At 34.3% G+C, this 21,220-nt stretch overlaps 2 protein-coding genes across 2 annotated transcripts in view; one reads left to right on the top strand and one right to left on the bottom strand.

Annotated features, from left to right (window-relative positions):
* LOC106645396 (Methyltransferase like 5) overlaps positions 1 to 8,112 on the top strand; it is a 229,279-nt gene extending 221,167 nt beyond the window's left edge. Inside the window, exon 3 of the mRNA XM_089594935.1 lies at positions 7,800 to 8,112. Coding sequence (XP_089451061.1) covers positions 7,800 to 8,095 — 296 coding nt within the window. The 3' untranslated portion in view covers positions 8,096 to 8,112. The remainder of the gene's footprint in view (positions 1 to 7,799) is intronic.
* Aldh7A1 (aldehyde dehydrogenase 7 family member A1) overlaps positions 7,721 to 21,220 on the bottom strand; it is a 631,978-nt gene continuing 618,478 nt past the window's right edge. Inside the window, exon 9 of the mRNA XM_089594934.1 lies at positions 7,721 to 8,311. Within this exon, the coding sequence (XP_089451060.1) occupies positions 8,099 to 8,311 (213 nt within the window). The 3' untranslated portion in view covers positions 7,721 to 8,098. The remainder of the gene's footprint in view (positions 8,312 to 21,220) is intronic.

The following is a 21,220-nucleotide window of genomic DNA, read 5'->3' as shown; positions in this document are numbered from 1 at the left end:
CCATCGGACACCCTGAGAAACGCCAGCAGACTATGTCTTCAAAAAAAAAAAAAAAAAAAAGTAGTGGCAAACAAAAAGAAATTTTCCTGAATGACAAAACAAGCCAGAAAAAAAAGTGGACGCCACAACAACAGTAGTGGTGAGGATGGCTAAAGGATAGACCTTTAAAACGGTGCTGAGGACGATGAAGGCGAACTTTGACCTCGATAAGGCTAACGTGGCAGTATTGAATGTTGTCACTACTAAAAAAGAAGACATTCTTATTAAGGCCAACAGTGTAGAGAATGCTACTGCATTCTCACAGCAAATTGAAAAGTTGGTAGCCGGACAAGGTACTGTCAAATTAAGCAACAGAAAAGTGACATGAGAGGTCTGAGACCTTGATGCCATTGTAGAGGAAGATGAGGTCAAAGAGGCTTTCGCTAGAACTTTTGGACATCAGAGCCAGGAGCCAGAAGTTGCTCTATTGAAGCCAAATGCCAGAGGACAGAGGCTGGCTTTAATAAAGGTGGACGAAGCATCCGCCAGACAAGTAGAAAAGAAAGGCAGGTTACGAGTTGGCTTTGTAAGCTGCCGAATTCAAAGAAGAATTGAAGTAACAAGATGTTACAAATGCCTGGGTTATGGACACGTCTCAGGCAACTGTAAGAACGAAAACAGATCCAAGCTTTGCTTCTGGTGTGGAAGCACAAACCTTTGGAAGAGTGTCCAGGCCCTTCATGGTGCTTCCTTCGCCCAACAACGGACATCAAGCTCGAAGCAGGCAGCGGAAGCTGCTCTTTATTTAGAAAAGCCCTGAAGCAGGCCAGGAATAAGACCAAAGCAGGATCAAAATTAGGCAAAAAGGCCTTGAGTTGAAAGACAGGCTTATGTGGACCCACGCTGCGCTGGGTGATTTTTACCTATTAGCAAGGGAAAGCATTAAGCTTATAGTGGTGCTGGCTATGTAGGCGGCCTACTATGAAGCGCTAGATAAGGTGCTGGTCCTTAGGGACCCCGAGTCCTTTTTAGTACTCGAGAGTATTAGCACCTCTATCAAATGGTGGCAAGTTAGCTCGTTAATGCTGTGAGACGCGATGGTTTCCCTGGTGGCTCCACCCTGAAGTAATGCTAACGCGGTTCCGGGGTGGATCAAAAGCCACGCGGCATGGGGGGGGGGGTTTTAGTGGGTATGAGTGGTCTAATCAAAAAAATCCACCGAGTCCCACACTACCGCTGTCCCTGCGGTGTGCCTCAATGCATTTCCCCTCCCTCCCCAAAAAAAAAAAAATAAAACTACTCTTACTACTACTACTACTTTTACTACTACTACTTCTACTACTACTTCTACTTCTACTCCCGGGTGGGGTTTTCGCTAGTTTTTCCATACTGGGCGCTTCCCCAGGTGGCGGATAGGGGCATTCTCTTGAGACATGAGGTGACGATAGGCAGCTGGGGTTGCTCTCTGTGGTGGTGTTCGGGGGCGTTGGTTGGGGGGCGTGTGTGGCGTTGGCATGTGTATCTGTAGTGGTGTGGACAGGAGACTAGTGCCCTTCGTCTTCGCTGGTGTGGATGCATGGGCCGGCTCTGCTTGTGCTTCTTGTTCTTCGCTTTTTGCTGCTGCCGTGGGTGGCACTCCATTGCTTAATGCGGGCCAACAAAAACTAGCACTCGTCATGTATAGAAGTGAGCGGCAGTGAAAACATTCTTCTCAGATACATGCATCACACACTCTCACTAAACAATCACGGGGACACTCATGGATTGTTCTGGGTTGCGTGTGGTGGGTCCTTTGCTAGGCTTGCGTTGGAGGCCTGGTGGCGGGTAAAGCCGGATGATGAGGCGTAGGTAAGTCTGGGTAACCACATCTAATATGGCTGTACGCCTCATAAACAAAAAAGACGTGGTGGGCTGACTAATCTGGGCTTACTACCACTAAGGAGGCTATATGGCGGCACATTAGTGCCTTACGCCAGCCCGTTTTATTGGGTTGTCTGCGCGATTTCGTGACTGTACACCTGCCTCTCGTCTTGCTTGGATCACCGTTGTGTACGAACAAATACAATATTACACACGAACACCATTCTTACAATTGTTACTCAACTCACGGGCAGTCCCCGTGGGTGGGACTAAGGGAGAGTGGTGACTCCCGGTCGGCCCGAGCAAGTAGCGGTTTTCTCTGGTAACAGAGAGGGCTGCTGCCCTGGTTTTAACCCTTTTTTAATACTCATTTTTAGGAAAAAAAGGGTAGTGCTGACCTTCGTGGGTCAGTCCGCCATTAAAAAAGATGCCAAAATGAAAAACGTCGATTTAAAACTTTTAACTTAGGCGGTAACGACTCTGAGGAAATCCGCCGGCAGTTCCAATCCGGTGAAAGCCCTGGTGACTCTTGCAGGCCTCACGGATTCTGGGGGGGGGGGGGCAAAAAGACGTGTCTCATGGCCAACAGGGACTGCTAAATGTCCCATGGCCTTTTTTTACAGACAAAGGACGAAGAGAAAGCCTTTCGAGTATAGGCACTAACGACACCGAGGACAGCAACGTGTCGGTATTTAGCCACTAGACCCAGGAAGAGCTTGCCTCTTTAATAAATAGTGTCACTAGGCTCGGAGTTAAGCGACAAAAAGTTGCTGATAAAGTCCGATCAGCAACTAATGACTTTACAGAGATGCTACAAATTATTAACGATAAGTACGCAACACAGCGAACGCTGTTTAAAATGGACTTGAAGCGGCGCTTATGCATCTTTGAGAGGCAGAGGTGCTAAGAAAAGGCTGTCTCACTGAAGAAGATATGTAAACCAACGCTTAGAAGTCGTCATTTAAATTCCTGCAGTGAAGGGAACAAAGGAGAAATAATTTTCGACGGCATATACAGAAAAAAACCCTAAATATTGCCCTAAAAAAAAAAGAACGAAGTAAAAGAAACAGGAGCCCATCGGACACCCTGAGAAGTGCCAGCAAACCATGCCTCCAAAGAAAAAGAAAACAGGCAGTGCCAAACAAGAAAAAGTTCCCCCGAACAAAAAAACAAGCTAGAAGAAAAAAGTGGACGCCACAACAACAGTAGTGGTGAAGATGGCTGAAGGACAGACCTTTGCAACGGTGCTGAAGACAACGAAGAAGGCGAACTTTGACCCCGATAAGGCTAACGTGGCAGTCCAAAGTGTTGTCACTATAAAAAAAGGAGACATACTTATTAAGGCCAAAGGTGTATAGAATGCTACTGCATTCTCACAGCAAATTGAAAAGTTGGTAGCTGGACTGGTCACTGTTAAAATGAGCAACAGAAAAGTGACATGAGAGGTCCAAGACCTTGATGCCATTGTATAGGAAGATGAGGTCAAAGAGGCTTTCGCTAGAACTTTTGGACATCAGAGCCAGGAGCCAGAAGTTGCTCTATTGAAGCCAAATGCCAGAGGACAGAGGCTGGCTTTAATAAAGGTGGACGAAGCATCCACCAGACAAGTAGAAAAGGAAGGCAGGTTACGAGTTGGCTTTGTAAGCTGCTGAAGTCGAAGAAGAATTGAAGTAACAAGATCTTACAAATGCCTTAGATATGGACACTTCTCAGGCAACTGTAAGAACGAAAACAGATCCAAGGTTTGCTTCCGATGTGGAAGCTCAAACCACTGGAAGAAAGAGTTCCAGGCCCAGTTTGGTTCTTTTTGTGCCCCATAACGGACAACAAGCACAAAGCAGGCAGTGGGAGCTGCCTTTTATTCAGAGGAGCCCTAGAAGAGGCTAGTAGTAAGGCTTAAGCCGGACGAAAATAAGGCAAAAGGGCCTTTAGTTGAAAGGCAGGCTAATGTGGACCTATGCTGCGCTGGGTACTTTTTACCTATCAGTAAGGGAAAGCATCAAGATCATAGTGGTGCTTGCTAGATAAGTGGCCTACTATGGAGCGCTAGACAGGGTTCTGGTTTTTAGGGACCCCGAGTTCTTCTTAGGACTCGAGAGGATTAGCACCTTTATCAAATGGTGGTGACTTAGCTAGTTAATGCTGTGAGATGCGATGGTCTCCCTGGTGGCTCCACCCTGAAGTAATGCTCACGTGGTTCCGTGATGGATCAAGAGCCACGCAGCATTGAGGGGGGGTTTTTGTTAGTGGGTATGGATGGTCTTATAAAAAAAATTCACCGATTCTAACACTACCGCTGTCCTTGCGGTGTGCCTTATTGCATTGTCCCTCCCTCCACAAAAAAAAAAAAAAAAAAAAACTGCTACTACTACTGCTACTACTACTACTACTACTACTACTACTACTACTACTTCTACTTTAACTTTTATTACTTCTACTACTACTCTTCGTACTACTACTATTACTACTACTTCTAGTTTTAAAGAGATCCTGTAATATTGAGATGTAAAAATGAAGAGAAGGGCAGGAATAAGTGAATCACCTTTCTTTCTTTTGACGCATTTAAGAGAGCAAGCCTGATGTGGGATTTCCCAACTTTTAAGCGGCTAAACTAGAGCTGCTTCAGCTTACTAGATTTTTGGCCTTTATCATTTTTTAAAGATGTTTTCTCACCTTTTCTGCGTCATTTTCGAGCCAGTGCGTGACCGGGGTCCACGTTTTCTTATAAAAAGATTCGCAGGCTCTGAGAATAGGCCACTATATGTGTATTATTAGAAAATGAATTTAATGGTTGTTGATAAATCACAAATCCAATAAGACTCTAAGAGGTTTACAAGCAATATTGGTACATTTATCATTGTATCAGTTGGCGCATATGTAGATGGTGGCACTTCTATGTGAGCCCTTTTAAAAACAATCCATGCCCTTTTATGATACTTAATATACTAAAGATCGATAGTTAAAATTCACAAACTTTATTCAGAATTAATTACAAAAAAAAAAAAAATATCTTTCCTGAGCGCGGATCGAACACACAACCCCCTGGTGCGTATATGATCATTTCCTAGGAAAATTTATGAACTTTCATTATCAATCTTTAGTATATTTACCATCAAAAAAGGGCATGGATGGCTTTAAGAGCGCTGTCATAAAGATGCCACCATCTAAATATGCGCCAATTGATACAATAAAAAATGTATCAATATTGCTTGTATACTTCTTAGTCATATTAGATTTTTGGGCAGTATATGTTATCCCTTCAAACGGTAGACTGAGTAGTTAGAGTCCGCCTTTGCTACCTTCTAGTCTACCAGAAAATGAGGGAATAGTTTATTTTCATCTTGGGATGGTCGAGTGAGTAGCTAGAGTGTTCCTTTGTTACCAGACAGTCCTTCACGAGCGTATTTAAATTTTGATTTCGGCCATTTTTGTGCTGGTTTGCCACATGTATAAGCATTTTTTTTCAAAATGAAAGTGAATGTTTAATATCTTTTCAGTTGTTTTGATTTTTTATCCATTTTTCGGCTCTGGCATGAAATCTAACGCGCACTTCAGTACTTGCTACAGTAGTTTTACCCACGGAACACTGTAAAGTAATTCTATCAACGCATGGGTAGATTTAAGACGAGTCGCAATTAAAAATACAGTCGGCCACTTTTACATTATCTCTAGAATCGATACCTTTACTCTTAACGGTACTAGTAGTGTCTTGATCGCTAACGGGACATCATTTAGAACCCCACTCTGACTATGAGTAGACTTGTGAGTAGTATTGATAAACCTCAATCGTGCTGTGAGTGAGTGCATCGGAATACTGCATAACAGCCACTTTGAGTCGTTTCATCTCGATTTCCGTCACCCGAGTACAGTTGCTTTCGTTTGCAAATACCCTATGGCTTAATTTAAGTATCGTTAAGCCCCGTGTCCAACGTTCGTGCCCAGCGTGAGTCCCAAGTTACTAAGCGAAAGCTTAGACTGGAATAAATTGTTGTGCTGACATAACCGTACAATGACTGCTGAAATCACAGCATTTTGTAGACGACGAAAGGTGCGAGCGTGGCTTTAAGTATGCCCAGATTATTAAAATATTAGTACAAAATTTGTCAGTTGTAAATATCGCCCAGGTAGAGTCAGAAACACGACTAATTGAGTATAATGGTAATGTAAAGTGCCAAGGACGCCGTAGAGCGGGTCTTACTATGGCACAGGGACAAATCCCTGCGGCCGTCAAGCCCCACTAAGTTTCATGGACGTACTGGAGTTCGCTCCCGAGCTAAAGGTCACTAGTGTGCTCAGGCCTACGTGCAGTGTGGTAGGTCTGGGGCCGACAAGCTCTAAGAGCGTTCCGCGTCGTCGAGTTACAACTTAAGTGATACGCTCAAGACGGCACTGTAGAAAAGTCGCTCTACCTAGGCGATATACGTGGATGCAATACGAAAAAGTACTATGAGGCTTAGCACTACTTGTAATTATTAATAAACACCATGCTTACTATACATGTGTAGCGTGTTATCCGTTATTAGAAGTTAAAATTATCATGCGATTATGATAATCTGTGAACCAATTCTGTAACTGCTACGCCAGTAGAAAAAGCCACCGACGATGGTATAGGAGCGTGACAGCTATTGAAACACTGCGCGAATGGAGGGGAACAGGAGGGGATAGAGCGGAGAGATATAGGTACGTGGAGGGGTGGTAGTGAGTGTAACTGGTCTGCGAGATCAGAGGTTCTTTGAACGTGGTTGAGAGAGGTGCGTATACTGGCGTAGACGCGTAATGATTTCTCCAGTAAATATGAAACCCTTCATTCATATGCACATTTTTTTTTTCTCGTTCTCCTTTGCCTGTCAACTAATTTAGTGTTAATGTATAATATTATTGAACTTTCTACTACGTTTAATTATACTACTATTATTTTTATGAATTAATTTGTATTTACTGCGCAAAACTAAGTAATACAAATTTTTTTACTAAGTACTTAACGTATTTAATTTTATGTATTCTACGATTAAAAAAAAAAAATATACTTTTGTTGAAAAAGTAAGGTATCGCTAAATTATGAATAAGTAATAAGTATGTTGAATTATGATTTCGTATATTTTTCTTTTAATGTATTTATTCAGAATAAGGAGTAAAAATTAGTCACGATGGCGTCACGAATCTCACATGAGATTAGCAAAGTATAATTGTACCTAATAATGTTTATGCTTTATACGTGCATCTATTCTTATCAAGTCCACTAAATGCCATATTTTTCAAGGAAAATACACCAAGCAGAAGGTGTAAATACAGTTTTTAAAGTTTTTCATTGGAAAATAGATTTTTTGTGATAAAGTGGAAAGATCGTGTCGTATTTACCCTAGAATTATTTTTTCTGCTTTTAAAATGTTCTACTTTTAGTACATTTTAAATACAATTAGTTTTAAACGATTTTCTCAGTTATGAATAAACTGCATGTAACGACTGTTTTTTCTGGACGGTAGTTGGGTATAACTGTTTAAGTAAGAAGTACGACAAGTCTTAATATAATTTGTTTTCTTGACAATTTCGCTCATAAGTTTTCTCCCTACATTTGTAACTATTATCTTGGGTACGTCGCACAAAATTGTTTGCTTCAAATTTCATATCAAAGAGTACTCTTCTTGAAGTCTGAGTTATGCCAGAATTTGTGCTGATATAATATATAGATAAAAAAATTGATAGTGACATTTCTTTTGTAAAGGTTTGCATCTAGTCTTGCCCAATAAATGTAAATTGGTCATAGTACGTTTAATTCTTTAGCACACTGTTAAATAATCTTAAATATTTTTTAAATTCTTATAGCACTAATGTTAAATAAAGTTGTTTGCATCCTTAACATATAGTCCATAAAAAAGTCGCAAAAATAAATATTGCATTTTTTAATTCTCAATTATTTTTTGTTCTAAGAAAATTGGGATGTTAATTTTATTATTTTTCAGGACATTATGAAAATTTCTTTCACACTGTTCTAATGAATCCACCGTTTGGTACCAAGCACAATCATGGGATGGACATACAATTTTTAGATGTTGCTTCAAAAATATCGTGTAAAGTGATATATTCACTTCATAAGACAAGTACTCGAAATCATATTCTTCAAAAAGCTCAGCAATTTGGTTTGAAAAGTCAAGTTATAGCAGAATTAAGATTTGATGTACCTTCTACTTATAAGTTTCATAAAAAAAAAAGTGTTGATATAGCAGTTGATTTTATAAGATTTTCAGTCAATAAATAGGTGTCATTCAAATTTTATCCCTTGTGCCAATGACAAATCTTTTCCATAATTAATTGTTACTGTTGATCTTCTCATGTACTGTTTCCATGCATCACTACCACTTTCACGTCCTCCTCCTGTTGATTTTTCTCCTCCAAATGCACCACCTATTTCAGCTCCACTGGTTCCAATGTTTACATTGACGATTCCACAGTCAGATCCTTCTGGACCTATCCACTAAAACATACAGCCACATGAATATATGTATCAATATATCTTAAAAAAATGAGTGATATTGTAAGTATAAAGGTTACAATAAAATGTGTATTGGGTAATTCTTACTTGAAGTCAATAGTTGAAAAATATAGAACATATAATTATTTACAGAAGCATTTCAAGTCAAGATGGATAGTTGCCCTTTGGAACTTCGCACCCTCGAGAAAAAAAATAATACATGAGACTTGAGTGCAAACGTACAGCAATCACACCCCAGTGACGTAATGTATTATTTTTTTTAAATGAAAATATGCTTATATTAAGTGTACAAACTAATTGTTGGAGATTCACAAAAGATGTTGTAGCTAGATAGCTTATTAAACTGTATTGGGTCACCTTTTAACTGCATTAACATAAAAGCATCATAATTTTTCTCTTTTAAGCAGTATATGTTATTTTGGAGGAGTAGAAGCATTTCGACGATTTTGTAACAGATAGAGCCAACTTAAAAAACTAGTGGAAGGAGTCAAATTCAATTTATTTAAAAAAAAGCAGTCAATTTAGATTTGGCTTAAAAAGGCAGTCAACTCAGGTTCGGGTTAAAAAAGTAGCTAACTTGAGAGTAAGTTTTTTTTATCAAGTTTTGTCATGGCTGCTCTGACATCTATAATATTGATATACCTATGTGAATGAACAGATATTTTATCATTGAATGATTCAGAAACACAATTTATGTTATAATGTTGCGTACTATATTTATTTAATTGAGTGATTCACTAATTACTAAGATATAATTTGTTTCAAGTGTTGTTTAAAAAACTTAATACTTTTTTAATTTTCAAACCTAATGTTAAATAAGAAACTTATTAAAACTACAAATGAAATTTTTTCATGAATTTAAACAGTTATTGTAATCTTGAATTTTCTTTCTTCTGTGAAACATAATAATCTATGCCAATGCGACGTCATTTTCTTGTAAGATGACACCACTCTGACACAGTATTTAATTGAATTTTTTAGTTGTATTCTTTGATTAATGATATAGACTGAGTCTGATGAGGTTGGTGTTAAGACCAACGACACGTTACTCGAACTAACACCTGATTTTTTGGAGTTTTCATTTGTACTCCCAATTTATTAGCTCTTACTGATCGTGTGCTTAGGCACTGACCCTCAAGTCATCATGGAAACCACTGAGAGCAGAACGACATGTTGAACAAACGACATAATTCTTTGATTAATGTTTAATCAACGAATTGTTTCAATTCATAGACATAGTTTGATAATGTCATGCATAAAAATCCTATTATCTGCCAAGTATTCGTACATACGTACTTTCGTACACAACGTCACAGCCATATTTACGCAGCGTTTTATTTTCCTTCTATGATCGTAGAAGACTTGTAAATGATAATTTAATAAGTATAGTGCACTCTATTAAATGAACATTAACTTTTTTTCTGAAATATTGGATAATCAATAAATCTACGTTCCTTTTGATAGGTATGCCTATATTGTAAATGTCAGTGCCGCCATGACAGTACTTGATAAAAAAACTGACTTCTTAATGGCCGATTCAACCTGATTCTCATTTGACTGCCTTTACAAGTCGAATCTGAATTGAATACCTTTTCAAATCAAATTGAAGTTGACTCCTTTATCATGAATTTTTTGAGTTGGCTCTGTCTTTTACCAAGCCATTAAACCAGCATTTTTTTTGTTTAAAACATGTCAAATGATGTGCCAACAAAACAGTATTTTGTTGCATTTTTTTGCATCGAATTGTGACTGTGGATAAAAAGTCGATCTACTACAATAACTCAAAGTGCAGGATATCATAGGGTTAGCTGGACCACTCGTTAACTTCAATGTACAAATCGAATATTCATAGCAAGAAGCTGATGTCGTGAATCTAGTGGGGTTAGTGCGGAGTGATTTCTGATGAGTTATTCCATCCTTGTGAAACCATCATTAAAAATTGTTAAAAATAATCATTAATGCATGTTAGCTGACCATTAAAGCTTAAACGACCCCAAAATGAAAGAAGACATGAGAAAGTGAGTTTTCAGCACAAAAACCATCGGCCTTATGTTGCTAAAATCATCAGAAAACTTTGCAAGTACTTAATTGGGATGACATTCACCACCCATCGTATTTTTCAGACATTGCTTTTTCCGACTACCACTTGATCTTTTTTATAGTTTACTAGCACCCCCTGCTCTCATGTCGGATTCGCCCAAGACTCACTAAACCGAACACCGTAGTGTGTTTACACGTAATGTGAAACGTTTTGAATTAAAAATCTTACATCTATTCTTGCCACTTGTCTGAAAAAAATTCTTCTAATTAAAAATATTGTTGTTCAGGATCCATACAGTATATTTAATTAAAAAATAAGTTGTAACGGTAAAAAATTTAATAATGCTGAAAAGTACCGTCCGTTCCTTACGACGCACCGTAACATAATTTTTGGCCCTGAAGGGACGTTTATTTGCACTTTTTCACGTTATAATGAATAAAAATAGGTATTTGTTGAAACTGTAAGGACTTGAAACAGACAAAAAAGTATGTAACAAGAAAACTAATTTTTCCAATCTCACAACTTCATTATCAGAGCAACGAAGTCCTGGAGCTTATTCTCCATTTTTTATCGCTACAATGAATATAAATACATTTTATTCTACCTATTCAAAAATCTGGAAGAGGTAAGTGATTACTGTCAGGGTAATAATGAAAATCTAATCTCTCACTTAATGGATTCTTCATTTGTCAATTTTGACGCTGCTATTTCAATCTTGATAAATGTTTTGCGTCAGTTTCTTGACGCCTAAAATTCCATACATTTAAAGCATTTAAAGTTTCCGTTCCAAATTACCCTCGTGCGACTGTAGGTATGGTTGATACTTTTGTGAGCCCTATTGGCCGTTTCTTGTCAATTTTCTTAGGTTCTAATATATTTGTTAGCAACGTAGTTTGATGTCTGATGGCCCTAAAAAGGACCACTGCACTAAACGCTTTCTTGACTAAAGTTCCAGCAAACGTGGCTGCCTGGATACCTTGGGGTGAAGACTATGACATCTAAGGCATAAATACAAATAAAATAATCGATGGGATGCCATAGGAACTAGAAAATATTTAGATGAAGTGTACGAATTTTATTGATACCAAAATGGAAGATAAACAATTTGAGAATCGAAGAACAAAGCCAGAAGAAGTTATAAAAGTTATACATGTTTTTTTAAACGGAAAACGCAGAGCAACATGGTACAAAGAAGAAAGCTATTTTCAAACTTTTATTGATAAGTATAACAAATGTGTAAAAATTTAATGTACTAAACGAAACTCAGAAACCATTGATTGTTTAATCAATTATTTCAGTTGAGTTAACAATCACTTTGATAGAAGATTGAAAAATAATGAAAAAGAATACAGTAGCAAAGGCATGTATGATTCATTATATACAAAGGAGTTGAATTTAGTCATGCCCACTATTTGTACACAAATTAAACAGGTGCAATAGGTTAGCTACAGATCTACGTAGATGCCGATTGAATTTACGATACGGCCCATAGGTTCTACAAATAGTAGTATACTTAAAAAGTAGGATGATTGCTATTATATGTGACTATAAAAAATCCTATGAAATATTTATGGGCGAAAAGCCTAACGTGAAACATTTGCAAATCTGTGGCAGAGTTTTGGTAAGAAAGCCAGAACAAAAAAACGAAGTAAATGATGCAGCACCGTTAGGAATTTTAGTTGGTTATGCAAAAAATGGTTACAGCGTTTTATTAAATAATCAAGTTATAGTTACTAGACTTGTAAAAGCAGTTGATAAAAAAATAATCATGATTTGTTTAAATGAAAATTTCGAATTAAATGAAAAAGTAGACTTATTATATACTGTCGATCTTCACTTTATTCGTTAAAAACGTGTTACAGCTGTTTTGGTATCACAGTACCTTTGTCAGACAAATGTACATCAAGACTTAATAATATTATACAGCGTTCTATCAAGAACATACACGCTGCGCCATGGTCGACAATCAGATACAAGGGGCTATATACATACCTACATTCATAAATTCATACGTACACACACAAATGCATACATTTTGTATGTAGTCAATAATACTGGTCATTTCACAGCTAAGTTTAGTAGAGGCGAATTATTCAAATTTAATATATCATTCAATAAGATATTAGAGTCTTTTAATTTATTAATTTCTAGTGCTTCTAATGCATCTAATTTTAATCCTTTGTTACATGTGTGTAAAATCTTAAAATTGTTATTGTAAATATGATTACATTTAAGAATGTGATTGGCATAACTAGACGTATCTAGTTGTTTTTCGTAGGCATTTCGCAAAATTTCGAAAATGAAACAAAGTCCAAACAAAGAAAATAATAATGAAAATAACTATGTAAATAAAAGTGAATTTAAAAATAATAATAGAAATGAAACTACCATCAAAAATAAAAACAAACAGCAACGACATTCTGAAGAAACAGACATAAATAATGAATTACGAGTTAGAAAGTCGGATAAAAAAGAGTCTAATATAAAGATATGGTAATTCAATTATACACATTATTTATGTTACTGATATAAATGCTAATTCACCCAAAACATTTAAGAAGGTGATAAATTCTGAAGATAGTAATAAATGATTAGAAGTTATGAATAAAAAATGGTGAGAAGATAAAGAAATTCTAGATGTTTAATGAATTAATAAGAAAAAAATAATAAAACATATAAAGCTACGTTAGTAGTACGAGGTTTTCAGCAAAAAAAATATATTGAAAATGTTTATTCACGAGCAGGAACAACCCAGACGTTAAGAATCTTGTTATTATACTGTTGTCAAAATGATTTACTTATTAGACTAATAGATGTCAAAACATTGTGTCTTAGTTAAAAAAATTATGTCTGAAATATTTGTATATCAACCTAAAGGATATAAACCAATGGAAACAAAGTTTGTGAGTTAAATCGAGAGTTTTATAGATTAATGGAAAGTCTTAAAGTATGGTATAAAACATTTCATAAATTCATAAAAAATTTCATCTTCAAACGAAGCAATTATGACTTTTGTCTTTATATTGATAAAAAATCATTGAATCTAATCGATATATTATTTTTAGATGACATAATACTTTGTAGTTAGGATTTTGAAAAGATAAAATTAATGGAACAGACTATGATGCAAAAATTTATTACTAAAGACTTGGGAAAAATTATTTAGGTATTGTAATTAAGTATTTGAAAGACAAGGGCGTTATTTAGTTCATTAAGAATTATTGACGCAAACTTTTAAGTTAGAAAATAAACAATTATATTACACCCTTATTGAACAAATTTAAAGTTAAAAAAAGCTAAATATTGTGAAGAAAATGTAAAATATAGAAATTTAACAGGATAACTTTTATATAAGTGATATTTTTTGTCGATGTATAACAATTAGTGTTAATTATTTCAGTAGATTCTAAAATGTTTATAATCAGATGCATCATAGATATGCCGTGCGAATTCTAAGATATTGAGTTAAAATGAAAGAGATAAAACTTAAATTTGACTGTAGGAAAAAAACCTTAGATTGTATGGTCGATTCCGATTATGCAAAAGATAATGTTGATATAAAACTCACCATAGCACACGTAAAAACATGTATGATTCTGCATTATTTTGGAAAAGTCATAAACAAAACGATGTAACACAACGTTAAACATTTGCGCACTACGCAGCATTGCCAGATGAGGTCACAGAAGTGTTGTTTATTAAAAGCATGTTAAGTGATTAATAAGATGTTAAATTTGAGAACATGTACGATAACTCAGGTTTATTTATTAAAGCGAAATGTAACGGTTTTGCGAAAAATTTAAAATATTCTCGAAGTGTAGTGTTATTACGTAAACGATAATTATGAGAATGAAAATATTAATGAAATGAAAATTAATCCTCAAAATAATTTGAATGCTATTTTAACAATACGATTAAAATAGTTATTTACGTAACAAGTGCGGAAAAGACGATTTCCCACTCGAGTAGTGATTGACTCACACGAGTGCCGGAGTTGACGGGAACGAGTACCAGTTGAGTACACGAGTGCGTAGCACGAGTGTGATCGCAAGGTACGAGTTACCGTCACCGGCCACGAGTGCGAGTCTATCACACGAGTGCGGGAAATCGTCCCGCACGAGTTGCGTACAAGTTTTTTCGCAATGTGTGAGGAAAATAGGTATAAAATAGGTTTGAATTTTGATTTCCAGTGTGTAGAAAAATTTTTTTCAGTGTGTGGCAAAACCTTTTCCACACACCTTTTCCGCACACTGTGCGGCAAAAACCTTTGCTGCACACTTTTTCCACACACTGTGCGACAAAAACCTTTGCCACACACCTTTTCCGCACACTGTGCGGAAAAACCTTTTGCCGCACACCTTTGTCGCACACTATGTGGGAGAATCGATTTTCCACAATAATACCAGTGCGGAAAACACCCATTTTCCGCACACTATTGCGAAAAAGAAATTTATAATGAACAGGAATTTTCTTAAGTTTTCGTGAAAATAGAAAAAAAAAAAAATAAATTACAAAAAACAAGACCGTAAACTTATGGAAGTGCGTATAAGTGAACAGTTAAAGTTTTGTTAATCATGAATTATACGTTCATAGTTATGATGTACGCATATACTCTTACGTACAAGTTTTGCTTATTAAATGATGAAAAGATAGTCGTCAATGTACTCTCGATATAGTCAACCGCTCACGTACTCAAGCAGAGAATAGTCGCTGTATCTTACTGAAAAATTGCTCGTCATATGTTGAACTGATAAGGGGCCTGTATCTATATTTTAATAGTATAAAATTTATTAATAATCTTAATACGTTTTTTTGTTACGTGAACTCACCCCTTGTTTATTCCAATCCAAACGTTTTATTAGTCACATTTGTTATCATCGCATCTCTCATATGTTTATTAATTATCATATGGAATCATATAAAGTAAGGTTAATGAACTTCGTGGTAATTATGTACGTTTTTTCGTCCAAACGTGCCATTAATATTTTTACGAGTTTTTAAAGAAAAGTTAGAAAAATATTATCAATAACAGTATCACAAAGATACTTTTTGTTATTCCAAAAAAACGTTTTATTTTCGTTTAAAATCTTATCCACTTAAATCAAATAGCTTCAAATCTATCGAATTTTATTGACTGCTTGCACAATATATTCTAAGAATGAGAAAATGCATCAATTTGCAAATAGTTTTTTTAAACATAAAAGTATAGTTGTATCTTTTAACATGTTATATTTAAGCTTTTCACCATTTTTATCATTAAGAAATATTCTGCTTTAATGATGTGACTAAAACTTAAATTTAAAAATGCTAGTCTATGTAACGTCGATACTTTATTGCGCTTTCATAAAATAATCTGTTATCCTTTTTGGTTTGAGCAAAGTACTTGTTGTACAGTGAAAACAATAATGTTTATGAATGTTAAGAAATTACTTTATTTTGCAACACTATAGAATATATGTTACATACTTAATGCTGTTCGTCCTATTTTTAAATTGTCTATAGCTTTAAAAATATTGTCACCTTAAAAATATTTCTTAAGACATGGTTGAAGGTAAAGGTTACGTCAATCAAAAGGTGTATTACCGTTTACATTTATTTGGAATTTGAAATCAATTGGAGTTTTGCAAGTCGACTATAAATTAATGAAGACAGGGCATTTAACTCTTAGATTTACCGAAAAATATAAAATAGAGAAGTTTCATTTTAAACATAACTGTTAATATTCCAGGAATCATTTGTGGATCGAGGAAAATGAATAAACACACTGTGTATTAGTTGATAGGTTTCATAAAGAGATAGTGAATATAGTTGTAATAATGATACCCAATGCAGCCAACGACAAGCCGCTGCTTACATGCATGGCTGAATGCTTCGGCATAGCCGTATACAGATTCATATTATTTTCTGATTCAACCTTGATAATATTGGTTGTTCCATTTAAAAAACTCTTATTGAGAAAATAATAATGTACTTCCATGTATTTTGAATTTTTCGTGAAGTTACCAAACTTAGCTATGCTTCCAGCTCCATAATCGTCTTTGTAAATTTGAATTGGTTTCTCTAACTTTAAATAGAAAATGTCTATCAAATCTTTCATTAATTTTAATTTACTTAAGGCCTCTGGTAATGCAACATATTAAGCTAATGTTCATGATTTTGTTACACTGCTCTGTTTACGTGCTTTCCAATAAATAACATTACCAAAATATCTTATTATGTGATCAGATGTAGATTTCCTATATTTATTATCACTTGCCCAATCTATATCTACATAATAGTCCGGAATATTTACACTTTCATTTTTCTTGTACATTAATTTCGAATAGCTAGTAAGGTGTACATACTTCAAAGCTTTCATCACATACTTAAAGTATGTTTCATAATAACAATTTTGAAATCTGCTTAAATCGTTTACGATATAACTTATATCAGGTCTCTTTCCTGAACTAATATATAAAATTTTACCGGATTTCTTTACTTCAAACTATTTCTAACTTTTTCACTTGTTCTAGCTTTAAGTTGATTTCCATTGATGTATTATATTATTTAGTGTTATCTAGTTTGTACTTATTTGTCAAAAATTTAATATAACTAGTCTGACTCAAAAATATAACATTCTTCTTTAGATTGTAATTAATATTAATTTCAAATAATTCTTTACTTTTCTCAAATCCTTCATGCAAAATCTTTCTGACAATTTTCTCTTAATCACATCAATAGTTTTTTGGCTTTTACAGCAAATTAAGTAATCGTCAACAAATAAAATAATGTAGGCTTTATCTTTCCGATTGCACAAAGAATGCGAACAGTTGTCTACCTTACTTTTTTCAAATCCATAGTTTTTTATTAATTTATGAAAACATTTAAGCCAAGCTCTAGGGCTTTTTCTTAAACTGTACGATGCTTTTTACAATAAACATACCTTATTAGAATTATTGTCAAAACCTTGTGGTTGTATGACATATACGTCTGATTTAACTTTTCTATTTAAGAAAGCAGTTTTAACATACATCTGATCAATGATATAATTTTGCTTTATTGGCAACAAAACAAACGATTCTTAAAGCTTCCATGTTAGCTACAAGAGAATTAATACGTTTAATAACTTCCTTTTATTGCAACCCATTCAACTACTAACCTAGCTTTGTATTTATTTTCTTCCGTTTTTAAATGAACCCAATTTACATCTCAAAGTTGCTTATCTTTTAGCTAATCTACCCATATACAGTTCTTATTTTTATTCGAATAATCTATTTCTGTTTTTATCGCATTTATTTAATTATCATAATTAAAACCTTAAGGATTTTCTGCACTACAGTAATTAACATAAATAATATTATACACATAATTATCATCATACCTAGCTAGATGACTCACATTTCTTTTTGATCTATTATTAATATTCTCATATTTTAGATTTTTCGAGTCATTCTTACTGTTGGTAAAATTCTCATGACTTTCATTTTCTGCATATCTAAATTCATTACTAGACTCAGATTTATTATCGAACATTTTATTTTTATTCTCCGTTTTTTTGTCATCGTTCAAACCATTGCAATATTCATCTTTTTCTGTGATATCTACATGTGTTGCTTTAATAACTATATTAATTATCAAAATACGATGTTTTACATTTTTATAAGCCACAAGGATTTCTAAATCTGCTCCCCTATTCCATTCAGACCTTTGTCTCTACTCTAGCACACATGCAAATACTCTGCTTCCATGCAATTTCAATAGCCTGACATATGACAGCCGCTTATTTGAAATAGCACTGCATACATATTTAATGGCTTTCACTTCTATCAGTTCTCGAATCTTCTAGATTTTTCGATTCTTCTTCTTCGTAAATATACTTCCTTAACACCAAAATGTCATTGATCAGATTTACAAAAACTTTTTCTAAGCTTCTCAGTGTTAGATTGACATTTTTTTATCAGAGATCACTTGCATGTAATTTCTTAAATTTAAAAACTTGAACGGCCTACTTTGAAATTAACAGTATACTTTCAGAACTTTTTTTCGATTTTCCAGTGTTGGATGTACACAGTTATCACATGGAACTACGTTCTTCTACCATGTTAATGTACGAGAAATTATTCGTGCATCGAGGAAAATAAACAAACACACTTTTTATAAGTTGATACGTTTAATAAAGAGATGGAGAATATAGTTATAATAATGATACACAATGCAGCCAACGACAAATGTCTGCTCGTATCCATGACCGCATGTTTCGACGAACAGACGAGATTCCTGACGCCTACGTGCGTCGTCAGAGCACCAGGTGCCCAAAAACTGTATGCTAACAGTTGTCTAGAGATGGTGATGCTAGTCCATCTCTCTTACGTTAGTACAATATAAACATAGTCCCAGTATAAATAAGTTACATTCTCAATTATAACTTCTTTGTTTGACGCCCTTTTAATAATTATGAGCTTACTTTGAATGATCTTTGTTGATTAAAAATTTTTCCTGAGCAACTGTACAATTGAGAAAAATTTTATATAGTAGCAAATAAAACTGAGAATTTATTATTCATACATCCATTATGAAGCGAATGTATTAACCAAACTATGAGAAAAGAAGTAAAAAGAAGAACTGAAAATTTAATGTGATCATAAACAAATGGATATCTTGTTACGCATTGTGACTGATTTTTTTAACAATTTCAAAAACGAAATTTACAATCTTATTAACGTATAAAACAGAAGATCCAAAACCGTTGTAATCACTTACCACGAAAACCGCTCAACCGATTTTAATGGAATTTCACATACTGATTCTTGACACTTCCTAGATAGTTTTCGTATTATTTTTTTCTCAAAAAAAAAATTAATAATAGCATTAATGAAGCTTAAAGTTTTTAAATACTGATTCTTGACACTTCGTAGATAGTTTTTGCATTGCTTTTTCGAAAAAAAATTAATAATAGCATTAATGAAGCTCAAAGTTTTGCAATAATAACGCTAATTTTGCGCTTTAGTTCAGTAAGATCCGCAAGGTGTCATCGAAGTAAAATTCAAACCACTTGCAATAAAATTCAGTGAGTCTGGTTGTAATGGTTCCAAGCAGGATGTCTAATTTCATTGTCGTTCACTACTTCGCAGGCAGTAAATGAAAAATAGAACTCTTTATTGTACAGCTACGTATTCCAGCTACTGATGACACTTTGATAGTTTGTGACATGCTGGCGACCTACGCTGATTTCCAATCTAGATCGTGAAGATGATCGAGTGCCATAAAAATAAAGGTGCTGTAAATGCTATCGTCTATGGCATACTAGACATCTTTTGTAAAAACAAAAAATAAAGGGGAAGAATCTTAAGGGATTCGTATAGTCACATCTGCTGGAAATATTAGTAGCCTCTGCCTGAAAGTAACACCACTGGCCCTGTTTGGAGCCATTATAAATCTTAACGTTTACTAAACTATCACTAACCTCACCGGTCTAGTTAAAATCTAACGTTAAATTATCTCGCCAATAAATATTTTTGTAAGACTATTGCCGAAAAATATTTTAAAGCAATTATTATCGTATTTTTATATTATCGTATAATATATTTATACTGATAATTTTGAAACATACTATATAATAGAGAATGGAATGCACAGATACATACACACATATATACTAGTAGTACTTTGCCCCAGCACCATTCGCACACCAACTCCCCAGAAATAGATTATGACTAAGTTTTAATAACTCTTTTTTGCCAAGTCTTTTTAAGTATTGATAACCTTACTTTCTACTATTGCTTTGAGTTTTCACGATAGTTATTATGAAGTAGATATTACAAAAATTGTTAAAGAAAAAAAAATTTTCAGATTTTTATTTCATTCCACTGTATGAAACTTCATTACTGATTGCATACTTTGGAATAACGACAATTTTTGCATTGTTTTTTATTTTACAAAACATTCAAGGCAATAAAATATAGAAAAACATGAAAATTATTTTACTGAAGGTTTTGTTTCTAACGAAGAAACTGTGCTATTTATAAATAAATTAAATTCTTCAATTTGAAGATAAGTCATGCTAATCGTTTTGATTACCCATCCAAGAAAAAAAACTTTTACATTAATAATAACGCTTCTAAATGGCTTCTGCTGATATTGCAATGGTATTGTTTTCAAAGGGAATAATCAGTTGCAGAACCTTTCCTTAACCCTTTAAAAAAATAGATAAAGTTGATTGAATAATTTGGAAGAGTTTTCCATGATTTCAAAAAAATCTTAGGAATGGTAGACAAGGCTTTGCGTGATCCATGTAACACAAACACACATTTAAAAAAAAATTTATTATTGCAAGAAGATAGATCTGCCAAATTTTCTTTGTCACAGAAAGCAGTAATAGAACTATAGTAATAGCAATAACTGTTAAATTATCATTCTTACAAAAAATTTTTACACTTCAAAAATGAGTAAAAATATTCATTTGACAGATGTAAATTTTTGTAATTGTTATTAAAAATTAAAAAAGGCAAAACTAGACCACATAAAATTTTGACATTAGGAAACTTAAAAAAATATGTATAGAAATGCATCAACTAACTATAGTATAGATCGTGCAACTTACGAAGGTGATGATATTGATGACAGTACTATTTATACTAGTTCTCTCAATTGCAGTTTGAAATAGTATTCAAAAAGGTATCTTGCACGTTAGACTAAGTTTGGAAGTAAGAGTAGCAGTTATATAAATTAAAAATTAAATTATATGCGGTGGTTCGTGCAATAGTATAAAATTCAGAAACACAATGTCACTCTAGTATAATATTAAATAAGAAACAATAATTGAATGCAAACTAAAAAATAAAGTTGATACGTGAAAAGCAGTTTTTAATACA

This window comes from Copidosoma floridanum, unplaced genomic scaffold, assembly GCF_036245765.1.
Source record: "Copidosoma floridanum isolate Cflo_tuat_1 unplaced genomic scaffold, Cflo_Japanese_pri ptg000021l, whole genome shotgun sequence".
NCBI classification, from domain to species: Eukaryota; Metazoa; Arthropoda; class Insecta; order Hymenoptera; family Encyrtidae; genus Copidosoma; species Copidosoma floridanum.
This window is presented reverse-complemented; position numbering and strand designations above follow the sequence as displayed.